A 26,351-nucleotide genomic window follows, 5' to 3' on the forward strand; every position below is an offset into this window, starting at 1 on the left:
GCCTCTGTAACTGAACTTGATTACATTGATGATGCTGCCGCTGTTAACTGCGGTCAACGCTGTTAACTGCGAAAGCTGTAAAAACTCAGCAATATGCTTATCAAAATATTGAATTACATTTTAGCAAAATCAAATTGGCAACGAAATAAACTTTAAATGTTTTAAATAGATAAATGTGTTTAGCAATTTTAATGATATGTTTCAAACATTATTTACTTTCTTTTCTAATTCCATTCAATTCATTTATTTGAGCTACTAATGTATGTATGTCTAAGAATCTTATTCGAATTTTTTTGTAATTTTTACGCATTTATTCGACTGCAATTTCAACGATTTTTGTCATTTGTTATTGCGTTATAAGTTGCGTTACTTTTTAGCCACAGCATAATTTCCTTTACATGTGCAATGTTAGCTAACAGTGAGGATTTTACATTGCACTCTTGCCGCTCTCTGACTCAATCTCTCTCTTAATTTCTTACTCTCTCGCTGTGTCGCTCTCTCACCCACGTGACTGTTATACGTTTACAGGACAGCCAAGGAGCGCTGTTAGCGGCCACAGGTTTCTGTTGTTGCGATGCTGTCAAACAGCTGTTTCGTGTTGTTTACGACTCGCTGCGTATAACAGTTGTTGGCTTAATTAATTGCGTTTAATTAAATAACGAAAATAAGAAAAGATTGCTGGCAATCAAAATTACCATTCATACTTTTATAGCTGCTCGATTAATCTTCATTAATATTAACACATTCAATACGATCAATTTGTTTGTCTTATTGTCAGTTTTTCGTTATTTGCTATACTTTATTTGTACTGATTTTTGCCAAGATAGTTTATTCTTCTTATATTGCAAAATTGAACTTGTGTCTGCATAATTTGTTATGTTTATAACTGGCGAAAAACAATAGCTAACATTTTTATGTAATAACAGCAGCATCAACTGTTAACGACGCTCTCTTAGAGCCAGTATTAAGAGAGCAACTGCAGCAGCGTATAACAGTGACAGTTTATGGCGAATGTAACTCTTATACGAATGCAGAGCATCGGTAGAAGATGGTTGCAAAATTGACTAAATTGGCGAAATTCGGTAACAACTTGTTGAGGATATTGGCAAGTGTATAACAGATAACTTTTAGTGCTATAATATTGAAATATATAAATTTAAAAATAAATAATTGCAATGAATTAGCTTTTCTTTTAAGTCTTAATAGTTGTATTTTTGTGTTTATAAATATCCTCTCAAAGTGTCATCTCTGGTTTTGCAGACGCGCCTCGCTTCTTATCAAGATTAATTGAGCAATTCATGTCTTATAAATGACAGTCATAAACGTAAGCCAGAAAGAGACAGAGCGAGTGCAAACTCAAGACGTAATTTGACACCTCATCTGTTTGTCTGTCTTCCTGTCTCCCTCTCTCACACCACCCGAAGTGCCAAAAACTGCAGTTGGTCTGCTTGTCATCGATGAACAGTTACAACACACACACACACACACACACACATACATATGGAAACGAAGAACAGCAAGAAATAATAATAAGGTCAATCAACGGACGCAGCGGGCGGCGACAGCGCAGTTGTCAACAGCTGCGCGCCGACGCAGAAGGCCGAAAAAAGCAAGCAGCGCAACGTTGACTGCGCAGGCAGCAGGCAGATTAATTGCGTCGTCGTCATCTTCCGATGTCTGCGGCGTGAATTTATGAATTTCACATGAGCGATGGGTTCCCTGCATTCACTCTCTCTCCCAATTCCTATATGCCATTGTCTCTGTCTCACTTACAGCGCGCTGTCATCATTCACTCCCACTCTCTCTCTCTCTTTGACTGTGTGCGATGCTCTCTCTTCATTTGTGTGCTGCGTGCTTGACTCTGGGCGTGCATGTATGTGTGTGCGTGAGTGTGTGTGCACCACTTGAGCGCCAGCTCTCAGCGCCACTTGAGGTCTCGGGCTCAAAGATCTGTTGTGTTTATTCTTTCTCTCTCCTCCTCATCCATCTCTGCTATTTGCTGCGTGGGCCCGCATTGCTGTTGTTGTTGTTGTTGTTGTTGTTATTGCTTGTTCTTGCTGTTCTTGTTCTGCTTGTTGTTGTTCTTGTTCGTTGTTTGCTGTTGTTGTTAACATTTGTTTTTTGGTAAAATGATAGTATGATATGATATGATTTATGTGCACATGAGAATGTGTTCGTGTGCGTGTGTGTGCGTGTGTGTGTGTGTGTGTGTGAGCAATGCTTGTAAACATGTTTGTTGTACGCAAGTGAAACTTTTTTCAGGCTATACATTACTTTTAATTAATTGAGATGAGATCAGATTGAAAACACAATTCAAATCGAAAACGTTGAATGTGATTTCTAGGGAATTCATAAAAATAAATAAATACTTTACCACAAAAAATAAACTTCAAAATTTCAGATATTTCATAAGATTTTTAAATTCTTAAATTCTGTATTTCAGTTTCCTTAAATATTCTGTTCTTTTTTGAAAAGTAGAAATGTTTTTTTTTTTAATTAAAAACAGAATTATATATTTTTCTAAATTTCATACATTTATGAAGCAATTTGATTTTGTTTTTTAAATTTTTATTTGAAAATAATTTTGATTACTATTTAATTTTTATTATTTCTATTTATTCATTTCCATATTCGTTTTATTTTAGTTTTAAGATTGTATTTATGAATGTATCGAAACAGTTTTAAATTAAATTTAAAAAAAAATTAATTTTGAAATTAAAGTTTTTTTCAAAATTTGTTTTCCATTTTTTTAAATTAAATTTGTTTATGTTTTAATTTTAAATTTTAAATTGTTAGTATTAAATTTAAATGTGGTTTTCAAAATTGTAATTTTTATTTTAAATCTGATTTTAAAAATTGTAATTTTATTTTTTAGATTTAAATGTGGTTTTCAAAATTTAAATTTTTGTTTTGAAATTTAAATTAGGTTCTTAGAGATTTAATTTTACATTCAAATTTTTATTTTTGAATTAAATTAATTTTTTTAGTTAACATTTTTTTTTAATTTAAATTTAAATTTATTTTTTTTTTAATTTCAATTTTTATTTTAATGCCATCATTTAATCATTCTGTGTAATTTATTTCAATTATTTCACTTTCAAAATTTATTTCAAATTTAATTGAAAATATGGCTAACAATTTTTTTGTTTCAAAATATCAAATTTGAATATTTATCAAAGTAATTTAAAGAGGCAAAATTTAATTGAAATAAAATTCTGTTGAAACTTTATGAATTTTGTTTTAATTTTTTTAATGATTGAACAATTTACAGTTCAATTCAATTGGCTTCAATTGGGAAGAAGAAAACTGAAACTGCAAAATGCAAAATGCAATTTTTAATATGCTGAATTGAAGCATTAAATAAGCATAATTTCAACAGTTGAATTTTTTTTTTTTTGTTGTTGCTTCTTTTCAATTTGGCTTTCAATTTTGCGCAGCAATTAAAAATCGATAAAGTTCAATTGAAAATTGCAAGTTGAATGCAATTTTTTTCTTTCTTTTTTTTTTTATTTGTTTCTCCATTTTCCCACAACTGTTGCAAATTCAATTTCAATTTGCTGCCTGGCTAATTTGTCTGTAATTAAGCCAAATCAGTGGGCGATTAAACAATTGAAGATAATTACACGAGAATCGAGAGAATTGAGACCACTCTAGAGAGAGAGAGAGAGAGAGAGAGAGGGAGAGAGACAGATAGAGAGAGAGAGAGAGAGGGAGAGAATTACTTGAGCTAATTGCGAATACAAAATACGAAAAGTCGAGGCAATCAAAGAACTCAAGAATTATGCAAATCAGATTGAAACTGAATCCCGAGTTTGTGTGTTGATAGAGCAACAAGTTGAAAGGGCACCAAAAATAATTAATAAAGAAATAAATAATACGGAGGGGAGCATCGCAGTCGACGCAGTTGGACGCCGAAGAAGAAGAAGAAGAAGAAACCCAACAAAACTCCTTTAATGAAGTGCGCGAGCAATGCGAGAAACATAGCTAAAGAGCATACTCGACAGCAAGAGACCCTGTATTTTATATTCTTTTAATGCAGAGAGGAGGAATCGATGTTGATTTAGATATAGAAGAAGAAGAGGAAGAAGAAAAAGAAGAAGAAGACGAAGAAGAAGAAGAAGAGAGCATACTCGACAGCAAGAGACCCTGTATTTTATATTATTTTAATGCGGAGAGGAGGAATCGATGTTGATTTAGATATAGAAGAAGAAGAGGAAGAAGAAGAAGAAGATCAGTTAATCTTTAAAGCAACGCGAAAGAATACTCGACAGAAAGAGACCCTGTATTTTATATTTTTTTAATGCGGAGAGGAGAAATCGATGTTGATTTAGATATAGAAGAAGAAGAGGAAGAAGAAAAAGAAGAAGAAGACGAAGAAGAAGAAGAAGAGAGCATACTCGACAGCAAGAGACCCTGTATTTTATATTTTTTTTAATGCGGAGAAGAGCATCACTGTTGATTTAGATGTAGAAGAAGAGGAAGATGAAAAAGAAGAAGAGGAAGAAGAAGAATTAATCTCCTTTAAAGAAGTAACATACTCGACAGCAAGAGACCCTGTATTTTATATTCTTTTAATGCAGAGAGGAGGAATCGATGTTGATTTAGATATAGAAGAAGAAGAGGAAGAAGAAAAAGAAGAAGACGAAGAAGAAGAAGAAGAGAGCATACTCGACAGCAAGAGACCCTGTACTTTATCCTCTTTTAATTGAAAATTGAAAAGTACATAAGTCTGTTGTGGAAATCGCATTTGAATCGTGTCACTTTATTTATAAGTCCATGATAATAAAATAAACTTAAAATTTTAAACAAATTATTGAAATTATTCAACAGAATTTAAAGCCAAGTCGCTTATTAATTGAATATTCTGCCTGTGTTTAGATCATTATCTTAAGAGACGTATAAAACACAAGCTATCAAATTTACAAAAAATACATAAAAAATTAATAAGTTAGTTTTTATAATTTCTAAAAATTTGGCTGAGATCTCACGCCTACTTTCTGTGGTTGCTTTGGTTGCACTTTATGGTATATTTTGCACTTAATGGTATATTTTGCACTCTTTGGTATATTTTTCATGCAGTACTGTATCAATATACCGAAACTACCATTTAATATATTTAAGTATTTTTGCAGTATATTTGAAGAATTATACCGCCTTATTTTGCATCTATCTTACTTGGTTGAATGAAACTTTAGCGTTTTAAAATCTTAATTCAAGTTTTATGTATTTATCAAATAAATACTTTTAAAATAATTGTTATTCAAATTGATTATCATCAAACCATATTTGATATATAATTTAAGAAAGAATAGTTTAAACATTTTCATCTCTGGCACAATTTGATCATGCTCTTTTAGAGTATTTTTCTGAAAGTGAGACGATCAAATGTACGAAGTGTTTGCGAGTATCCCACAGAGTTGAAATACAAACTATGGATGTGTGTACAGTTATAATTAAGTGATACACATAAAGCGAGAGAGAGAGAGAGAGGAAGAAAGAGAGAGGGAGCGATTGCTGTTCCTAAGTCTCAGTATAAATTTTTCTTTTATTTTTTTTTGCTGTTCTTAATGATTGTTTTCAATTACTCCACAGACAATTGAGTCAACGGATTCGAAAGGTGAGTAGACAAAGAAAGATAGAAAGAGAGAGAGAGCGAGAAAGAGAAAGGGAGAAGAGTTGAAGTCGATTGAGTCACTCAAAAGCGAGAGGAAGGAGCGCCTTTTAAGTGTTTACGCTTGTTTTTATTAATTTCCATCATACATCTTCAGCTGTCAGCGTGAATCTTCTTCGCCTGCTGTTTGCCTTCTGCCGCCTTCGCAACTTCCACAGCAACAACAACAAACTCAACTTGCAACTTCGACTTTCAACCGTTAACGAGCTGCCAATGATATTTTCAACTGAAAAGAAATATCTTACGATATTTTAATTCCCCAACCCAACAAAAAAAAAGATTTACAAAAAAAAATTACATTACGGAGGCGTTTCTAAAAAACAAACAACCGAAACAACAAATCAAACAAAACATAAATCAATTTAACGGGCAGAAAAAAACAAAATAAGTATATATATATATATTATATTTTAGAAATATCAATGATAAATAACAACAACAAATAACAATATAATAAACGAAAACCGAAAGCAAAAAAAAACTCAGTAATCCTTATGAAACTACAAGCTAAGCTTAATTATTAAGTAGTTAAAATATTTTTGCAGATATAACTACAAAGAAGTAGCAATAATTGAAATTATTGATGTTTACTATCGATAGTTTTTGCAAATCTTAAATCAGTAAACCAATTCTATTTTTTAATAGTTTTTTGATTAAGCAAAACTAAATGCTTAAATATCCCTAAAAGGAATCCTCATAATTGTCAAAAATAATCGAAAATTTCGTACAAATTTGCAGCACTTTTTAGTATCGACAGTTTTTGTAAAACTTCAAAGTGCAAGAGCTTAGATCCATTTGGTAAATAGTTTGTGTTTAATAGAAATCAATTGAATTTGATATTTATTTAAGAAATTTCATAAAAAGATACATTCTAAAGTAGTAGTTAAAATATCACTCTAGCTGTATTTATTAAGAAATAGTTATAATATGAATTATTACGATAGTAATATCGATAGTTTTCGCAAATCTTTAACCAGTTAATTAATTAATTTTTTAATAGTTGTTTGACTTAGAGAAATATAACGCTAAAAGTGTTCTTGAAAAGAGTCTGATGAGATAAAATTAAATTTGGTTGCTCTTAAGTGAAGGAAAGGATATTAATTAAATTATTACTGTTTACTATCGATAGTTTCTACACATCTTAAATCAGTTAATTAACTCTGTTTTTTAAACCGAAACACAATGCGTAAATATCCATGAACAAGATTGTTAATTGTCAAAATATTCGAATAATGCGTAATTTCAAATCGATCGATTACTATCGATAGTTTTTACTAAACTTCATACGCTTTCAAATCCATTAAATTAAGTTGAATTCAACTGAAATTTATTAATAAAATGATATACAATCACACAATTAAATTTAGTTGCTCTAAACTGAATGAAAGAATATTAATTGCATTATTACTTTTTACTATCGATAGTTCTTGCAAAACTTAAGTCAGTTAATTAACTCTGTTTTTTAAAGCTGATTTGTTTAGCGAAACACAATGCGTAAATATCCATGAACAAGATTGTTAATTGTCAAAATAATCGAATAATGCGTAATTTCCAATCGATCGATTACTATCGATAGTTTTTACTAAACTTCAAACGCTTGCAAAACCATTCATCAAACTACTTTTATTAAATTCAAATTAAGTTGAATTCAATTGAATCTGAAGTTTATTAAGAAAATGTCATAAAAAAAGACACAATTAATTTTAGCGAAATTAATTGCTAGCTATTCCGATAGTAATGTGTGGCAATGAATGTGAATTGAAAGCGAATCGAATACAGTTGAATGTCAGTTGACAGTCGATGAACCATTTCAGCGAGTGAAGCACAAAAAAGCGAAATAAACGAGACACAGAAAAGAGTCGGCTAATCCAAAGAAATGTCTTATTAATGCCACAAGCTAGGCCATCGACAGTTTTGTTGCTCTCTCTCTCTCTCTGTCACTCTCTCTCTCGCTCTCTCTCTGGCAAGGACAATAACAATTGCAGTTTCGTGGAAAGCAGGCACGAAAGTTTACAGCTAAAACGATTCGAATTGCCAATTTCATGCTTCGAGTGCAAGGCTTTCAATCAAAAAAAAAACCGAGCGAGAGGAGAGAGAAGGGAGAGAGAGAGAGAGAGAGAGAGAGGAAATCGAGGAAAGGAAATGGATATATAAATAGAATACAGTTGGGATATATATCCGAAAGAGTGTATTAACTTGCCCGACAACTACTCGACCCTGTCTCTCTTTCCCTCTCTCTCTCTCGTTCTATCTCTCTCTGTCTCTCTCATGTCAGCGACACTTTTCATCCTTAGCCCGCAGATGCTTTTCCACATACACAATTCTCTTGCTCTTCCCTTCCCTTCCTTTCCCTTTCCGATGCTTACCACATTACGTATACGAAGCGTGGACTCTATGTCTATCTCACGCGATTTTTATGGCACATTCGTGAGCTTATTGTAATGAATTACTTTGGGATTCGTTTTCGTCGCCGCTTCTGCAGCTCTTCCTCCTCCTCTCCCTCCCTCTCTCTCACTCTCTTCCTCGTTTTTTATGATACCCTACACAATAAAACATATCCCAAGGGGGGTAAACTTAAGAATAGCTTTAGATCGATATGGATTCCAAATCCGACTCATTTTAAATCTATCGATTTTAAGCAGGAATTTTATATCAATTTCAAATCATTTTCATTCTACGGAATTTCTTTCGTTTAGTGAATTAAACAATTAAGTTGTTTGGAAGAATCTTTTTGATGGCAATATAAAATGTTTCACATCTGTTAGAGACTAACTGAAAAGCATTCAAAATATCTTTAATCAATAAAGAAATGTACAAAATTTCTTGAACACAACTGAAATTTATTATTATAAATATTTGCTAAGAAAGTTTCAACAAATTTTAAAGTTCTTTAGTATACCCAAAAATTTATTACTTGAGCACTTTTGTGTAATATAGTATTTAATTCAAAATTCGTAAATTTGTATTTTAATTTGAATTTGTAACTATTAAAGTTACGGAAATTATTATGTTTTAAAATATTTTTTTTTAATTTCCGTTTTAAGTTTATTTTAATTGTAATTTATAACTTTTAAAGTTACAAATTATTGAAATTTATTATTAAATTGATTGTTTATCGGGTAATAAAGTTTCTAAATTTATAAAAAAGTTTTAGAATATTGAAAGTTTTTATTTGGTTTTATTTGTTTATGCATTGTAATATTTAATTTAATTTTCGTTAGTTTTTAAATTTACATTTTATTGATAACTATTAAATTATTTATATAATTATATTTCATTTAATTTTTGCTAATTTTGTATTTTTATTTTAATTTATAACAATTAAAGTAACGGGAATATCATAAAAATGAACAAATTATTGAAATTGATTATTGAAAACATATCAAAATATATTTTCGAATCTTACAAAAACGTTTTAAAATATAAAAAGTTATATTTTGAGCATTATTGTACTATAATTTTCACTTTATTTTCCGTTCATTTTTTATTTCTATTAATATTTTGATTATTATTAAAGTTATTATTAAAGTCAGTTCCATTAAGAAACTTCATTATAGAATATTTCTTTTTAATTTTTTCTTCATTTAATCGAATTATTTTCTAAAATTATTGTTCAGCTCTTTATATAGTTTATAGTACAGGGTATCTTCAAGTCGAGAACTCCATTCGCTGTCTTCGTTTTTCTGCTTTTTTTGCTGCTGTTATATTTTTAGTGTAATCCATGGCAATGGTCGTTAGTCTGAGGCTCGGTTATTGACTGCATTCAGTGGAAGGGGGGTCGACGGGGGGTTGCTCTCTCTCTCTCTCTCTCTCTATCCAGCTTGCAACTACTCCCTTTTGCCCCAGTGCCCGACCAGTGCCTTTAGCTGTGACATGTGGTATTTGCTGTAATCATAATTTTATGTCCATCTAAGTAGCTGCGCATGACGACTGTCAACGACACTGCAAAGGACTCATCTTCGTCTCCTTCCCCCTTTTACCCCCTTTCCCCACTCTTCATCTTCCTCTCAAAATGTGAAGCTGTGTGTGTGTGTGTGTGTGTGTGTGTTAAGTTTTAGCCTCGCTGTCAATCGATGTCTTAGGCTGTCGCTTGCACGCTGCTGCTTGCCACGCCCCCAACGCCCCCATCGTCTAGGTGCCCCCCTTGCGGTTGCATGCCACAGCACCTGGCAGTTGACATGCCGCAGCTGCCAGCACACAAACTAATCGATAACATAAATTGAACAAAACTATCGATCACCTGTTTCTTCGCTTACCAACTTCAAATGCTGCTAACAAAAGTTGCTCTACACTTAAGACAATTTTCTGAGTGATTAAGTAGTTAAATTAACTCGTTAGCTATATCGATTATTACTTATAATTTGACTTATTACCTTTTACTATCGATAGTTGTCGCTAATGGGAAATCAGTTAATGAATTCCTCTTTTAATAGCTGTTTGATTTAACGAAATATAAAGAAATAAGTCTGCTAATTGTCAAAATAATCGATTATTTTGAGGAAACTAGCAGCACTGTTTACTATCGATAGTTTTAGTTTAACTTTAAAAGTCCTGCAAATCGATTCGGCAATTAACTTTTTTGAAATAGCTGACTGCGTTTGAAAATTTGTCAAGCTTTGTTCGATAAATAGTCTGCGGTGGCAAAGTTGTTTGACAGTTATCGATAGTTTCGATAACAAATGCATTTTAAGTCGTAGTGGAATACTTTATTAGTTTATTTGCAATAAGATATCGCAATAAGATATAAATTAATAATAAAAATGTAGAACACATTTATCGATAGTCTCGATAACAAGTTTTATTTTAAGTGACGGTGAAAAATTTGTATTCATTTATTTGCTATTAAAGTAGTTTTATTGAAACCTTACAATAAATAAAATGACATTCATTTATATAAAATATAAATGTATATATGGCATTTATCGATAGTTTCGATAACAACTATAGTTTAAGTTTAAGTAGCAGTAAAGCAGTTCTCTAATTTATTTGCTCTTTAGGTAATTGTAATGAAAACAAAATGATTAACATTTGATTTAATTCAAAATAAAAATGTAGCTGACATTTATCGATAGTATCGATAACAACAACAGTCTAATTTACTTTGCCTCCTCAATTAGTTTGTAGCAGCAGCTCAAATGCAAAAGCAGTAATTACAAGTAAATAAAAAGTTGTCTGCTATCGAGAGAAGTTATCGATAGTAACGTTAATTAATCGATATTGATCGAGTTGTAAATTCGCTGCTTTAGTTGCGTTCTCGTCTTCTTCACATTGTTTATGCGTGTGCAAGAAAGAGACAGCATGAGCTGGGCTATGTTGTGTGTGCGAGTGAGAGAGAGAGAACAACAAAAAGTTGAATCAGTTGTTTGCAAGCCGCACTTAAATTCCCTTTGACTCCACCCCACAACTTCCTTCACACTTTCCACTATCTAACTATCTCTGTCTCGCTCTCACTATTCTCCCTACTGTTGCTGTCTCCCTCTAGCCACAAGGAACAAATCATTAGCTGTGCATTAGCGGCGTTGATGTAGAAAATTTGCTACACATGAAACGTTTACGTTGAATCCTTTGAGTAAGCAAAGTCGCAGATGCAGCTGCACACATACTTATGTAAACACACACACAGACACACACACACACACACACACACACACACAGAAACACACACTTAACACACACTCAATACACAATCGAGAGAAGCAGAAGAGAAAAAGCTGGCTAAATGAGAAGAATGAGACGAGATGAGAGGCTAAAGAAGCAGCCAACTCAGAGGCAACCTGAGGCAAATCCAATGCCAAGAAAGAGAGAGGGAGACAGCGAGTGAAAGAGAGAGGGAGACAGCAAGTGAAAGAGAGACAAAGACGAGGTCAAAAGGGGAATCGGGTAGCGATAAAACCACGTAATCTGCTAGTGAGTTCTTTAATTATGCTGCTGCACATGTACACTGAAAGAAAAAACGAGCATCAAGAGCATCAAGAATCAAATCTTCAATAGAAATTTAACTGCGGAGGTTTATTCTTAAATCAAGGTTAAAATGCCATTCTTCAAACTCAAGATTACATTTTTAAAGCGTAATTAAAAATATCAAAAATATATTTTATGAAGGAAAAAAAGTGCTAAAATCAAGAAAAAAATCTTGAATGAAGATTGTTTTATGTTAAAATAGAATCAAGAAGGTTTATTCTGAAATTAAGATACAAATTCTACAAAAAAACTGTATTTGATTGAAAATCTTGAAATTCACTATTTTAACCTTTCAAGAATGGAAAAATTTTATATCAAGACATATAGACATAAGATTGATTATGACTCAAATGGGAAGATGAGACAATCTCAAGATTATTTATCTATCTATCAAGAATCGAAATATCTTAAAATTGAATCAAGAATTTAAAACTTAAAATTAAAATTAAACAATATTAAATTTATATTGCTTAAAACCAAAAAAAAAACAAAAAATAGAAAATGAATTGAGCTAACAACAACAACAACAACAGCAATTAGGTTCTAATTTTAAAGGAAAACAACATTTTACGAAAGATGAACAAAATTATCTTTTTTAAGAACGAAAAATTGTAAATCAACATTTCAACAATCAGCAATCAAAATTTCAATTTTAAAATAACATTTTTTGGAATGTTGAAATGCAAACTCTTGATTTGAGATGGTTTCAATCTAAAAATGTTTTTTTTTTAAATCGAAAAAATCTTAAATCAAGATTTTGCAATCTATTTTCCAAAAACATTCTTGCATCGAAATTTGAATCTCAAAATAAATGTTGAAATGGAAATTAAGCATACAAATCTTGATCTAAATTTTAGTTCAACCTAAAATTCTTATTTCAAGATTGTTTTTTTTTCAAGATCGAAAAAAACTTAAATCAAGAATCTTCAATCAACCTTTCTGCCTTTTCCTACCTACCTTTTCTTTTCTCTCTGTGTAGACGGTGCGCAGCAGGTGGCAGCCAAATGCCCAACACACACACAAGGTGCAACGCAGAGAGGGAGGGGAGAAAGAAAAAGGGGAGGGAAGGGGGGGAGGATGACCGATGAGAAGCGCAAACAAAATGCGAAGCGAAAGCCGCTTACAAAACCACAAAATGCTACGGACATCTTTTGCCAACGTCAGGCCGAGGACAACAGCTAGCTGCAAGAGAGAGGGGGAGGGGGGAGAAGGGGGTTGAGGGGTGCGTGTGGCAGCCATTTTGAAGTTTTGGGGGGAGTCGCTGTTGCTGCGGCTTTTGCTGCGGCGTCTGTCGTGGATTTTACAATGGAGTTTCGCACAGACAGCGAGCGGAGAAGAGGAAGAGTTAAAGGGGGGAGTGAAGGGGAGGGGGAGGGAGGGAGGCAAGTGGCTGTTGCTGTTGCTGCTGCCAATGTGCAACCATTTGCGGATTTAATTGCCGTTAACATGCGGCTCGCTTTACTTTGTTGCTGCTGTTGCTGCAACGTTGAAAGTTCCCCTCCCTCTCCCCCTCCCTAGTGCCACGCCCACGAGATTCGTAACACGAGCATCAAAGCGGAGCGGAGACAACAGAAACAAACAACAACAACTCCTCGACTGCGCCGCACGCAGATTAGAGAGCAAAGCGACAACAGCAACATGCAACGTGCCACATGCCACATGCCTCACCATCTTTGAATCTGCTTCTTCCTCTCTCTTTTTTTTTTTTGTGGTCAGTTTTCGGTGGCAAACACACAACTTGCCTGTTGCCTGCCACATGCCACTTGCCACTTGCCACTTGCCACTTGCCACATGCCACAGATAACGCGCATTCAACGGCGTTTTGCTGCGCTTCTGCGGTTGCCAAAGTCCACAAAGCACTACGAATCTTTCGACTTAGCATTTCAAACCAAACCAAACACAACTATTCACAACTATTTTCAACGCATTTCTTTTAGATATCTTTAAAGTGTTTCGAAATAAAATAATCGTCATAATTTATAAAGGAAATTTCCTCAACATCAACGAATAATAATCAATTTTTATGACGCATTTCTGTAGATATATTTAAAGTGATTAGAAATATAATAATCGTAATATTTGCGAAACCATTTTCAATGAATTTTATAAAGAGAGTTTCCTCAGCACCAACAAATAAACATTTTAAAAGATTTTAAAGATTAAAAAGTAACACATATTTTTGAATTTAAGTATTTAAAAAGCAAAAAAAAACACACTTTTTTCACACAATTTAAAAATAAAGAAAAGCCAAATCAAAAACAATTTTCACAACTATTTTCAACGCATTTCTTTAGATAGAAAATAATCGTAATATTAGAAAGACAATTTTCAAGCATATTTTATAAAGAAAGTTTCCCCAACATCCAACGAATTATAATGCTTTTTATGGAAGCGATTTTCACCTTTTTCGTTAAAGATTTAAAACTAAATACATTTTGAGAGAAAATATTCATAATAGTTTTAAGAATATTATAAAGAAAGTTTCCGAGAAATCAATGCAAGTAAGACAAATTTTTATATTTCAATGTTTTGTTTTCAGTTTCGTAATTTCTTAAGAATTTTTTAAAGAATTTTTTTAAGAAGTCGTTTTTAAGAGTTTTCAATAATCGTAATATTGACAGGATAATTTTAAAAAAAATGAAAGAGAAAGTTTAATTAATATTCAACGAATAATATGATAATTAATTATCTGAGAGAGAATTTCACTGTTTTAAGATTTTAGAATTTCAATATTTTGAAATACAATATTCCGAATATTTGCCAGGCAATTTTTGGAAGAGTTTTTCCCCCCACACATATTTTATATAGAAAGTTTCATCATAATATTTTTGCACACAATTTTAAAATCAGTTCAATATATATTTTATCAAGATATCAAGAAATATATATTTTTTCAATTTATATATATATATCGATATATCGATTTTATGTGGTGTTAAAAATCCAGAAGAAAGAACAATTTTTGGATTTCAGTATTTTGAAAATATTTTTTCTTATTTTTTATATTTCACATATTTTGTAATTTTTTTATATAGATCAGAACTTTTGTCTCCAACTCCAAAATTTTTAAAATATTTTATTTTGAAGTTCAGTTTATTTATTTCATTACAATTTAAAATAACTTGTGTTTGGCCTCCCTGAAATTTTTATATTATTTAGGTGAATATAAGAGATTGCAATATACTTAACGTTGATAAATTATTTCTTATATCTATAATTAAATAATTCTAATTTATATTTTACAAACTTAGCCCTGCCTCAACACCGAGTAACTGAGTTCTATGAAATAAATCTAAGAATTAAAATGGAATTCATCACTTACCCCTGAGAATCGCCTGGAGAAATGGGTTTTAATTGTTGCTCCACTGTGCGAAGATTATCGCTAATAATATAATCTATTAGATTATGAAAAGAAAAGAGCAAATATAAAATAAAATAAGTAATGACATTTCATTTAAGAATTTAATATTTAAATTTAGTATTACTAATATTATTTCATTTTCTTCATACATATATTTTGAATTTATTTTCAAATATTTTATTTTATTTATGGATTTCATCATTTTTATTTTATTTATTTTTTTTTGATTATTTACTATTTATGAATTTCTTTTTTTATATTTTATTATAGCGTAAAATAAATATAAAATCTTGTTGAATTGATGTAATTATTTTTATTTTAAATACTTTAATATTCAAATTTAAGTAACTAATTTTAATTAACAGGCTACGTTCAATTTTTTTTTTGATTCAATCGTTGGTTGAAGGAAAGAAAAGCTTTGAACAATGTTCAACTGCTTAACAGTTGCAGTTAAAGTTGAAGACATTAACAGATTAACGCGCTGTTATGTTAGCGTTTCACAGTGCACTGTTATGTTAATCATTAACATGGCTGAGGCAGTTTACATTTTGCTGTAATGTTAAGTTTAACAGCTGCTTGCGCTGAACATTTGTGCCAAAAGTTGCTGTCATGCTAAGCTTTTGCTGAAGGACATTTGGTGGGACTTCTTTAAAGGGAAATTTGCAATTGGCTGGTATATTTTTAGTTGGTACTTTGAAAGTACTCTGCATGTAGGGTACTTTTTACTGTAGTCATTTTAGTGGTACATTTTATTTATCATTGAAGTACTTTTATGTTTGGCACTTTGTAGGTGCTCATCGTTTTAGTCATTTTACTTGTTAATGTTGGTCAAAGGCCAAGCGCTTGTAAATTTACGTTATGCTATAAATTAATTTGTAATCAATGATTTAATAATAACAATGATTTCATTGATTGATATATTTATATTTGATAATTTCTACATGCTTTACTATGCAATGTTGTCATTTGAATTGTACTTTTCAGTGTTTATTTAGGTACTTTTCAATGTGGATTTAGGGACTTTTCCTTTTGGTACTTTTCAGTGTTAGTTTCGCATGGTACTTTCAAGTCTTAATTTAAATAATGTTTCTTGTAGTACTTGTTAATGTAAGTTTCGGTACTTTGTTTGATACTTTTAAGTTTGCATTTTAGGTACTTTTAAGTGATAGCTTCGTGACATTGTGTGGTACTTTCAAGTTTTCATTTTAGGTACTTTTGCTTTCAGTACTTTCAGTTGTATTTTAGGTACTCTTCAAAATTTATTTACGCACTTTTGCTTTTACTACTTTTTAGTGTTAGTTTCGGTATTTTGTTTGGTATTGTTTAGCTTTAATTTTGGTAATTTTCTTATTGGTACTTTCCAGTGTTAGTTTCGCTATTTTGTTTGGTACTTTTTCGTTTTAATTTAGGTACTTTTCTTTTTCGCACTTTTGAGTGTTACTTTTGGTACTTTCAAGTTTTACACTTTTCAAAGTTACTTTTGGTACTTTTAGTGTTACTTTATGTTATAATTTACGTAGTTTTGCTTTTGGTACTTTTCAGTGCTAGTTTCGGTAGTTTATTTGGTACTTTTACGTTTTAATTTAGGTATCCTCTTAATACTTTTCAGTAGTAGTTTCGGTACTTTGTTTTACTTTAAGTTTCGATACTTTATTTGGTACTTTTACGTTTTTATTAAAAACTTTTCCAATTTTTACTTTTCAGTGTTAGACTCGGTATTTTGTTTGGTATTGTTTAGCTTCAATTTAGCTTCAATTTAGGTAATTTTCTTTTTTATCCTTTTCAGTGTTAGTTAAGCTATTTTACTTGGTACTTTTACTTTTTAATTTAGGTACTTTTAATTTTCGTACTTATTAGTGTAACTTTTGGTACTTTTAGTGGTAATTTATGTTTTAATTTACGAAGTTTTTCTTTTAGTACTTTTCGGACTCGGTAGTTTGTTTGGTACTGTTTAGCTTCAATTTAGGTAATTTTCTTTTTAGTACACTTAATGTTTTAATTTACGTACTTTTGCTTTCGGTCCATTTCAGTGTTAGTTTCTCTACGTTTTTTTGGTACTTTAAGGTTTTAATTTAAGTACTTTTCCTATTAGTACTCTTAGTACTCTTGGTACTTTTGTTGGTACTTTTAAGTCTTGTACTTTTGAGTGTTACATTTGGTACTTTTAGTAATACTTTATATGGTACTCACCCTTCTGGAGTTGGCTGGTCGGAATGAATTCCTCGTGCTTTTGGTCCCCCTTCTCCTCGTACTTGAGCTTGTAGTCGGAATGCTTGCGCAAGGACATCAACAGCGATTGAGTGCGTGGCGGAATCTCAGGCGGCGCTGGCTCTGGCGGCGGTTCCGATTCCCCCCCGCTGCTCAGCCCGCCGCCATCATCGCTATGCTGCTGCTGCTGTAACTGCAGCGCTGCCGACGTCGTGGTTGCTGCTGCTGCTGGCTTCGACGTCGCTGCAACGGCGGCAGCGGCAGCGAGCAATTGTTGTGTTTTGTCGCGCAACGAATCGCTGCGATTGACGGAGAGGGCGGAGGTGCCGCTGCTGGAGCTTGTCATGCCGCTCAATCGATTCAATGTGTTGCGTGCGGCGCCGCTGCGCTGACTGCGCTGACTGCTCGACGCTGCCGTCGACGACGACGCCGACGCTGGCAGCAAATAAGCGCTGCTTGGCGTTGCTGCTGACGCTGACGTTGCTGCTCCTGACTCCAAAGCCGCGTCGTCCATTGTGCTGTTGTACTTGGCGTTGAGGAAGGGATTTGTGCTGCGCGTCGATGCTGCTGCTGCTGCTGCTGCTGCTGACGTTGACGTCGCTGCCAGCGTGCTGCTGCTGCTGCTGCTATTGGGAAAAAGTCCCAGATTCGCGTTCGTTTGATATTTCTGGTTGCCTGTTGTTGTCGTTGTTGTTGTGCTCGACGACAACGTTGCCAGCTTTAGCGGCGATCCCGATGACGTCGCAGCGGCAGCGGCAGCGGCAGCGGAAGCGGCAGAGGGACGCTGCTGATGCGGCTGCGCATAAGTCACCTCGAGGTTGTTGTCTTCGCTGTGACGCGCGTCGCGTTTGCGCTGACGCAAATATTCTGGCTCGCAGTCCGAGTTGTAGTGCTCCATGCCTAAAGAGAGAGAGAGAGAGAGAGAGAGAGGGATATTGAGTTTTAGTAATTACTTTACAATGGATAAGGAATAGCTTAAAGAACTTAAAGTCAATGGAGTTCATTACTTGGCCAGATATGGAACAGAAGAAAAGGTCCTAACATTGTTAGAGGTGGAGAACTATCGATGGCACTATCGGGACTATCGATGGTTGGCCACTATCGGCGGCTAATTGCTATCGTCGATAGTGATCGATATTTTCTCAAATTTCTTTGGGTCTTCAACAAAACAGGACAAATCATTTCAAATAGGTGTACAAAATTATTGGTTGAAATAAATATATAAATAGCAGTTAAGGTAAACCTAAAAAATAAAAAATCATATTTGAATAATAATTATTTATTATTTTTAGCTAACCAATTTTATACTCTCATATCTTAAACAAATATGGAATTTTTTTAAAAACTTATTAAATTATTTTCTTTTATTGCACTATCGACAACTATCGACGAAAGATTTTCCTTGCTATCGTCGATAGTCGATAGTTTATGGAAACTATCGATAGTTCTCCACCTCTACCTAACAACTGATTGCTTACTAAATAATCAATTAGTTTAAATGGCTTAATTTGTATAGTCAAAAAAAAATTATCAAGTAATATTATTTAAGAAAATGACAGCTGCATTCGGCTTTTAGTTGATTCGTGGACAGTATGGTATATTTTCTTAGCTACGGTATATTTGCAACGGAATAGTCTATCAATATAATAAGAGTCGGTTGATAATCTGGTATATTTTGATGTTTACGGTATATTGGTATGGTTGAGATACTAATTTACAGAATGGTATATTTTTAAGTCTATGATAGATTTTGAATGCAATAGTATATTGATATAGCATACAAAGACTTCAGTATATTTTGGACTCTATGGTATATTTTGAATGAAATAGTATATCGACATACCAAATAAAGATTTTGGTATAATAGTGGCTGGAGTCTGGTCTTAGACGATTGGTTAACAATCTGGTATATTTTGTTGTCTACGGTGTATTTTGAACAACAACAACAAACAACTTTGGTATATTTTAGTATTTTTTCAGTATGCTGTTTAAAAGAATTGTTATTATTAAAACTTGGTAGTGGGTATCTCACAATCGGTCTGTTGACAATCTGGTATATTTTGTATTCTATTTTTTAATTGTAGTATTTTTTTTTGTATGTTCATCAGGTAGCTTTCTTTTTAGTTTTCTCTTATATTCTATCGAAAGTTTCCGTGTGCTTGACACACTTTAAAGATTAAAATTCTTTACTCTGAGACCAAAATCTCGATTTTGGAATCTTTTTTTTTTTCAGTGTAAGAGTACAAAATTTCTAAAATATTTTATTTAATAGTCAAAAATATAATAATTGCATGAAACATACGACGTTAGACACTTTTTAGCCTCTTTTTGGAACAACTTATTAATAGAAAAGTCTAAAATATCCTTTCAGAAAACATCGGCACAAACTTTATAGATCATTAAAAAATGTTGAAAATAGAACTCAACATTATTTGTTGTACCACAAAGTGCATTGTTTAGTGCAGGTTTAATAAGTTTAGTTTAGTTTTTTTAGTTCAACATTTGTGCCATTTGCTTTGTTTCTCATTTTTCGCTTCATTTAACCTCTATTCTAATATCTAATATCTAGTCCAAAAATCAACGAATATCAATTGCAAAAGAATGTAAAGCAACAAATTCAATGGGATGCTGACAGTTGAATTGCTTTCAACAGGTCTTTCGTTGCTCGTTTTAATGCATTTCCAGACTCGACACAAAATGAAATAAACTATTGCCAGAGACGAGTGCAGACTACGTGTTTAGTTGACCTTTCAATAACTCCCTCGGGGGTCTTGACAGATTTAGATTTAGCAGCAAGTCCCAACAGAGATTTGCCCACAGACTGAAAGTGAAAGAGACAGAGAGTGACAGAGAGAGAGAGAGAGGGAGAAAAGAGCAACAATCACTCCCCAGAGCGGCGGCATTTGCCAACAACGGGCACCCAAAGTTATGAGGTTGTAAAAAATGAATCGTAAATTGCATTAAATATTAACAGACAATAAAAGCTACACACCGACTGGGAGTGAGAGAGAGAGAGAGACAGAAGAGGCAGAAGAGAGAGAGAGGGAAGCACACCGAATGCAATGGGAACATAAAAATTTGCGCAGCAGGCGGCGATTTGCGTTTTATGCTTCGATTAGGCGTTCACTCTCAGAGTAGCTGCCCCTCTTTACTCCCCCCTCCCTCTACACTCCCCCCACCATCTCTGTTGCCACCCTCACGTCCCATTCTCATTCTCATTCTTCGTCTCGTAATTGAATTGAAGCCCACAGCACACAGAGTTACTTAATCTCCACCCGTGTCTTCAATCGCTATAATTAAATGCTCTAAACTTTTCATTACATTTATAAAAAAAAAACAAGCAAAGAATAAAGTTCTTTAGTACTTTAATTTTTTGTAGCAATAGTTTCAGTTTCAGTTTCGGATTCGGCTTTTTGGAATTCTACATCAGCCTTTTGTCTAGTTGCATGGCATGGAAATCGAATTGAAATCCGTGGAACAAATGTGTGATGGCGAAACAAAAGCGAATGCTTCGCTTGTGAGCAGTAAATAACCACCGGATACCCTATAAAAAAATGAAAGCTTGAGCGGGTAACTTGACTGCCATAGGACTTAAATTGATTTCTAATTTGATTGATGGGTTGATTCATCATTGATTGAGGAAGTATCTATTGCTTAAATTTCATAAAACTCTAACGATTAGTTGATAGGAACGTTAATTGTTTGAGTTGTTGAGAAACAGCTTGATTGAAGAACTGATTGATTGTTGATTGAGCAAGAATTTTTCTGTTTTTTTTTTTGCCGTGTTAGACATGCTCCTTAATAAAATGTTGTATTACTTTATTAAATATGCAATTTTGTAATGTGATTGACGGTATGATTGATTCTTGATTGAGAGAGTTTCCATATGAAATTAGCTTGAACTTCAAAAAAAACTCTTGAGAATATTTGATAAACGAGATACTTATTTGAGTTTTTAAGTAACTGATTGATTGAATGACTGATTGACTGTTGATTGAGCAGGAATACTCCTTTTATTTATTGCCATATTACATATGTAACTTTATGCTTTATTATGTTATTAAATATGCTGCTTAAAAATTTGATTGACGATCCGATTGACCTTTGATTGAGCAAATTTCCATATGAAACTAGCTTGAAGTTCATAAAACTCTTGACAATATTTGATAAACGAGATACTTATTTGAGTTTTTAAGTAACTGATTGTCTGAAGGACTGATTGATTGTTGATTGAGCAAGAATACTCCCTTTATATTTTGCCATATTACATATGTAACTTTATGCTTTATTATGTTATTAAATATGCTGCTTAAAAATTTGATTGACGATCTGATTGACTTTGGATTGAGCGAATTTCCATTTGAAACTTGTTGGAATTTTATAAATCTCATGATTATATTTGATTAGCTACATAATTAATAGAGTTTTTAAGTAACTGATTGATTGAATGACTGATTGATTGTTGATTGAGCTTGTTGTCTCTTGTTTGTTGCCTGACTATATGTTGATTGAATAAATTATTTACCACAATTTGAAGGTGAGTTGAGTTAAATGATTGAGAAACTTCGTTTATTAGTGATTGACTGCATAATGTATTTAAATCAATTTTAATAAATGATTGAATGATTGATGTAGTGAATAAATTAATTGCAAGATTGACAGACAGATTGAGAGTATCAAAAGATATTTGTGCAATTAATGAATATATTGATTGGATTAATTGTTTAAATTCTGTATTTAATAAGTGATCGATTAGATTGATTGATTGACAAAAAGTACGTTTGTTCAACAAATTTGATTGTTTTATTAAAAGATTGTGATTGGCCAATGAACTGATGAACAATTTTAAGTACTCGTGATTGACAGACTGATTGAGAGTGCAATTCAATGTGTGAATTGAAGAGAAAGGAAAGTTTTATGAACTGAATAGTTAGATTGATTGATTGAGAGTGCAAACAGATAAATTCAAACTTTGCTGTCCATTACGTTGCTTTACAGGGTATTCGATGTGGAGAAAGGTAAATGAAAATGCCGAAAAAACGGGGCCAAAAATTGTTGGTTGACCCGCCGTCAGCTACAAAATGTCAAGTGGTTTTGTGTTCAATGAAATGAGCCCAAGCGGCCACAAAAGCTCCTCTCTCCATTCCTCACCCAAAAACACAAACAACAAAAAAAGGAAAACACAAAACCCATCAATGCAATGCAATCCAATCCTGTCGCGTCGCTTCACTTCGCATCGCATCGCATCGCATGGCAAGAGCATTGAATCCAATCAGAGCCAAAGCCGAAATAGAGTGAAAGAATGGAAAAACGCCAAAAAAAAAAGACAAACAACAATTGTATTAGCCAGGCGTTGATCGACTATCGCATACCCAGTTAACAGCTCTCAATTAAGCTTTTGCTTTTTGCTCTGCACTTGATGAATAAATCAATTCTGATGGCGTTTTTCACTTTTCACAAAATGCAAAACTATGCAATACATAAAATATGCTTGTAAATGGCTCAAAAAAGTTACAGCTATCGATTCGATTTTAAATAACTAAATCTATGGTTGTAACTATCAATTTAATTTTGCATTTATTGCTAAACAAACAACTCAAGTTTTGTGCTTAAAAATGAAGTGGAAAACATTTTTTGACTCTTTTTTTTTTGAGTAAATTTTTAAATTATTTTTGTATTTTTTCTGGTTTACATTGTTGCTGTTAAATAAACAATATTTGTGTCTATATTTAGTTGAAAGTTGTAATTAAATAATATATAAACTTAAAATTGCTTTTAACCTTTAAGCGCTGTAAATGACTTTTGAAAGAGTTACATATTTTCAGTTACACAAATTTTAGTATGACAGTTTGCAGCTAGCTTTATGTGCCTAAATTTGGCATGGAAATTTCACCAAAAACCAAAAAATTGATGGCCACACCACTGAAACTTTTGTCTATTAAATAAATGGAATTATTAAAGGAAACAGATGACAACTTGGTTGCAATTATTTATTTTCAATTTCATATGCAGTTCTTCGACTCAATAATAATAATAAAAAAATGACACAAGTCCCTTTATTTTCATAGTTTTTAAATTTATCATATATTTAATCAGTTTGCGATATTAATGCGAAAAAAATTGGTTGCCTTTTGTTTTTGAGCTTACTTTTATATGTTCGATTAACCATAAATTAAGTATCAACTAAATTTTTCTTGTTTCTCTCCCTTAATTTGTGTTTATTAATACAATTTTTAGTAGCAGCTATGCAAAATAGTTGTCTGCAGTTTGTTTACAACTTAAATAAAGGTAGATATATTATTGCTAGCTTTAATGTTACACAAAGGATCAAAGCTGTTGTTGTTAATGAAAACAATTTGAAGTCAAAGTCTTGAATTCGAAGTCTTAAGTTTGTTCTTCAATTGTGTCAAATGCTGTGCACAAACTAAGCTACCTTCTGTGTAAAGAGCAATAACAAGACGTGGCTCAATTGACTGTTGTCCTGCTGCTCGTTATCCTTGAGCCCATCTAGGAGAGGAGAGAGGTGAAGGAGGGGGAGGAGGAGAGGGAGGACGTGGATCAGTTGACCACTGAATAATTCAATTAAATAAAATAATGAATATTTAGTGGCTTTGACTTGACTTATAAACCCAGCAAACAACGACGAAACACAATAACAATTTGTGTGTGCAGTCAAGGATGTGTGTGTGTGTGTGTGTGTGTGTGTGTGTGTGTGAGGTAGTGTGTGTGTATGAATATGTGCCTGTGTTATACACTAAAAAAAAACAAGTTCTAAAATCAAGAATATTCGTCTTAAAAATTGTGTTCTTGAAGTAAGATAACATTAAGAAAATAAAATAAAATAAGTCAAATTTTCAAAAGAAGAGCAAAAATTCTGGATTTGGGTTACGAAATTCTGTAATCTATCGAAATTCCAATAAAGTTTTTATCTAGATTAAAGTGTTTTCCTTCATAGCTTCGTTAGTCGAGCTATTGCGAAACATTCTCAATTGAAGTCTAAGAGAGAAGGTCTTGGCTTCAAAAGCTGAACGCATCGATGATAAAAATTTCGAAAGTAAAGTGCTCAACATTTAACTGAGAATAACTTAATGAGCAAATGAAATCATAAAATAGTAAAAAAAATCATACAATAGTAACATTTTCTATACCAAAAATATCGCGTAGAACACTATTAAAAGTGAAATAATTTTCTTGTATTATATTAAATCTAGTATTTAATACAACATTTAACAGAGAAGAGAGTACTGACAAAAGTGATATAAATATGAACTACTTGTAATGTAAAATGTTTTAACATTTTTATATTTTGACTAAAGGTGAATCTTAAAGCTCTTAGCACTTTAATTAGAGCTAAGAATGATTTCGGAATTATTTTAAGATAATTGCATAAATGAATGAAAAAAAAATTAACGAATTTATAAATTTGATCGTAAAACAAAAACAGTCCCTAAAATCAATTTTAGCTCTAAAAATAGTGCTTATCAAGAGCTTTAAGAACAACCTTTATTTATTTTTAAAATTATTTCAGTTTATGTTTTTTCACTATTAATAGTGTAAAAACGCAACAAATTCCGCCAGAGAATTACGCATATATTATAATATTTTTTTTCATCTCTTAAAATAAGATTTTTGATTTTAAAACTATACGATTTTTGTTCCTATTAATAAGAACTTGGATCTTATATTAAATGTTAGATATTTATATTCTTGTCACATTTTTAAGACCAAATTTTATTTATAATTATTATGATTATTTCTTCTTAGCAATAAGATCTTGGTGTTATATCAAATGTTCTTGAAATGATTTTCATATTCTTCACGCACTTTTAAGACCAAATTTTATTTATTATTATTATAAAGTATTTCCTTTTATTTATAAAAACTCGGTTCGTATATTAAATGTGCTTGAAATCAAGATGTGTTTTCTAACCTTAGAATTTTCATTTCCTTGACGCACTTTTAGGGGCAAATTTTATTTATTATTATTGGGATTAGTTCTTATATAAATAAAAACTTGGTTCTTATGTTAAATGTGCTTGAAATCAAGATGTGTTTTCCAATATTAGGATTTTCATGCTCTTCAGGCACTTTTGAGATCAAATTTGATTTATTATTATTATTATGATTATTTCTTTTTATTTATAAGAACTTAGGTCTTTTATTAAACGCCCTTGAAATCAAGATGACTTTTCTAACCTTAGAATTTTCATACTCTTGACACACTTTTAAGATCAAATTTTATTTATTATTATTATGGTTATTTCTTCGTATGTTTTCTAACACGTTCTTCACGCACTTTTGAGACTAGAATTCTTATATTAGAACTACATGTTTTTTTTCTCAGTGTACTCACTTGCCAATTGCTGACTCTGCAACAGCAGCTGAGCCAATAGCTGGGTATCAAAGGCCGTTGCCTGGGCGGTATTTTGATATTCATCTTCGCTGCTGCTGCCATATCCATGTCCATGTCGATGGCTGTGCCATTCCGCTGAGCGTTGTCGACGCAGCTGCTCACCGCCACCGCCGATGCCACCGCTTGAGCCACCTCCGCCGCCGCTGCTGCTGCTGTAGTAAAAATCGCTGCCAACTGCGCTGCCGCTGCCAACGCGTTTACGGCCAATTGTGCCTGAATGGCTGCTGGACATGTTGAAGCTTGTTTCTTTTTGTTTCTCTTCTGTTGCTGCTTTCGTGTTGTTGTTTTGTCTTCGTTTCAATATTGTGTCGCTGGCTCGTTTAGTTGGAATTCACCTTCAATTGAACTATGCACGTAACTTGCTGTGCGTCGCAATTTGTGTGCCCTTATGTCTGGGCCACATTGGGACAGCTGCTGGCTCAATCCAGCAAGCCCTCTTTAACAGCCCACCACAACAACCAACTCCGATTCGTCCTCCTCCTGCTGCTGCTGCTGCTGACGAGGACGCTTTAAGTGCTTAACCGAATTAACGCTGAAACGATAAAAACGACAAAGTGTCAGCATGAGTCGAGTGTAGCGTACAAAATGTAAGAGCAAGAGAGAGTGTGAGAGAGAGAGTGAGAGTGTGAGGGCAACAGATAGAGAGATAAAAACCATAAATGCACGAAAATGAAAATAAATAGCAGCCGGCGACCTTCTGACTTCCCTTTCCCTTTCCCCTTCCCCTCCCCATTCCC

The 26,351-nt window shown here is 32.8% G+C and overlaps 1 protein-coding gene across 3 annotated transcripts in view; it reads right to left on the reverse strand.

The window, feature by feature from the left end:
- LOC132797174 (teneurin-a) overlaps window positions 1-26,351 on the reverse strand; it is a 300,879-nt gene that overhangs the window by 193,864 nt on the left and 80,664 nt on the right. For all 3 annotated transcript variants that reach the window (XM_060808718.1, XM_060808719.1, XM_060808717.1), the window contains exons 2-4: window positions 25,555-26,146; window positions 17,184-18,101; window positions 14,955-15,027 (exon numbers count right to left, since the gene is read on the reverse strand). In XM_060808718.1, the coding sequence (XP_060664701.1) occupies window positions 14,955-15,027; window positions 17,184-18,101; window positions 25,555-25,846 (1,283 nt within the window). In that variant the 5' untranslated portion in view covers window positions 25,847-26,146. The remainder of the gene's footprint in view (window positions 1-14,954; window positions 15,028-17,183; window positions 18,102-25,554; window positions 26,147-26,351) is intronic.

Source organism: Drosophila nasuta, chromosome X (genome assembly GCF_023558535.2).
Source record: "Drosophila nasuta strain 15112-1781.00 chromosome X, ASM2355853v1, whole genome shotgun sequence".
NCBI lineage: Eukaryota > Metazoa > Arthropoda > Insecta > Diptera > Drosophilidae > Drosophila > Drosophila nasuta.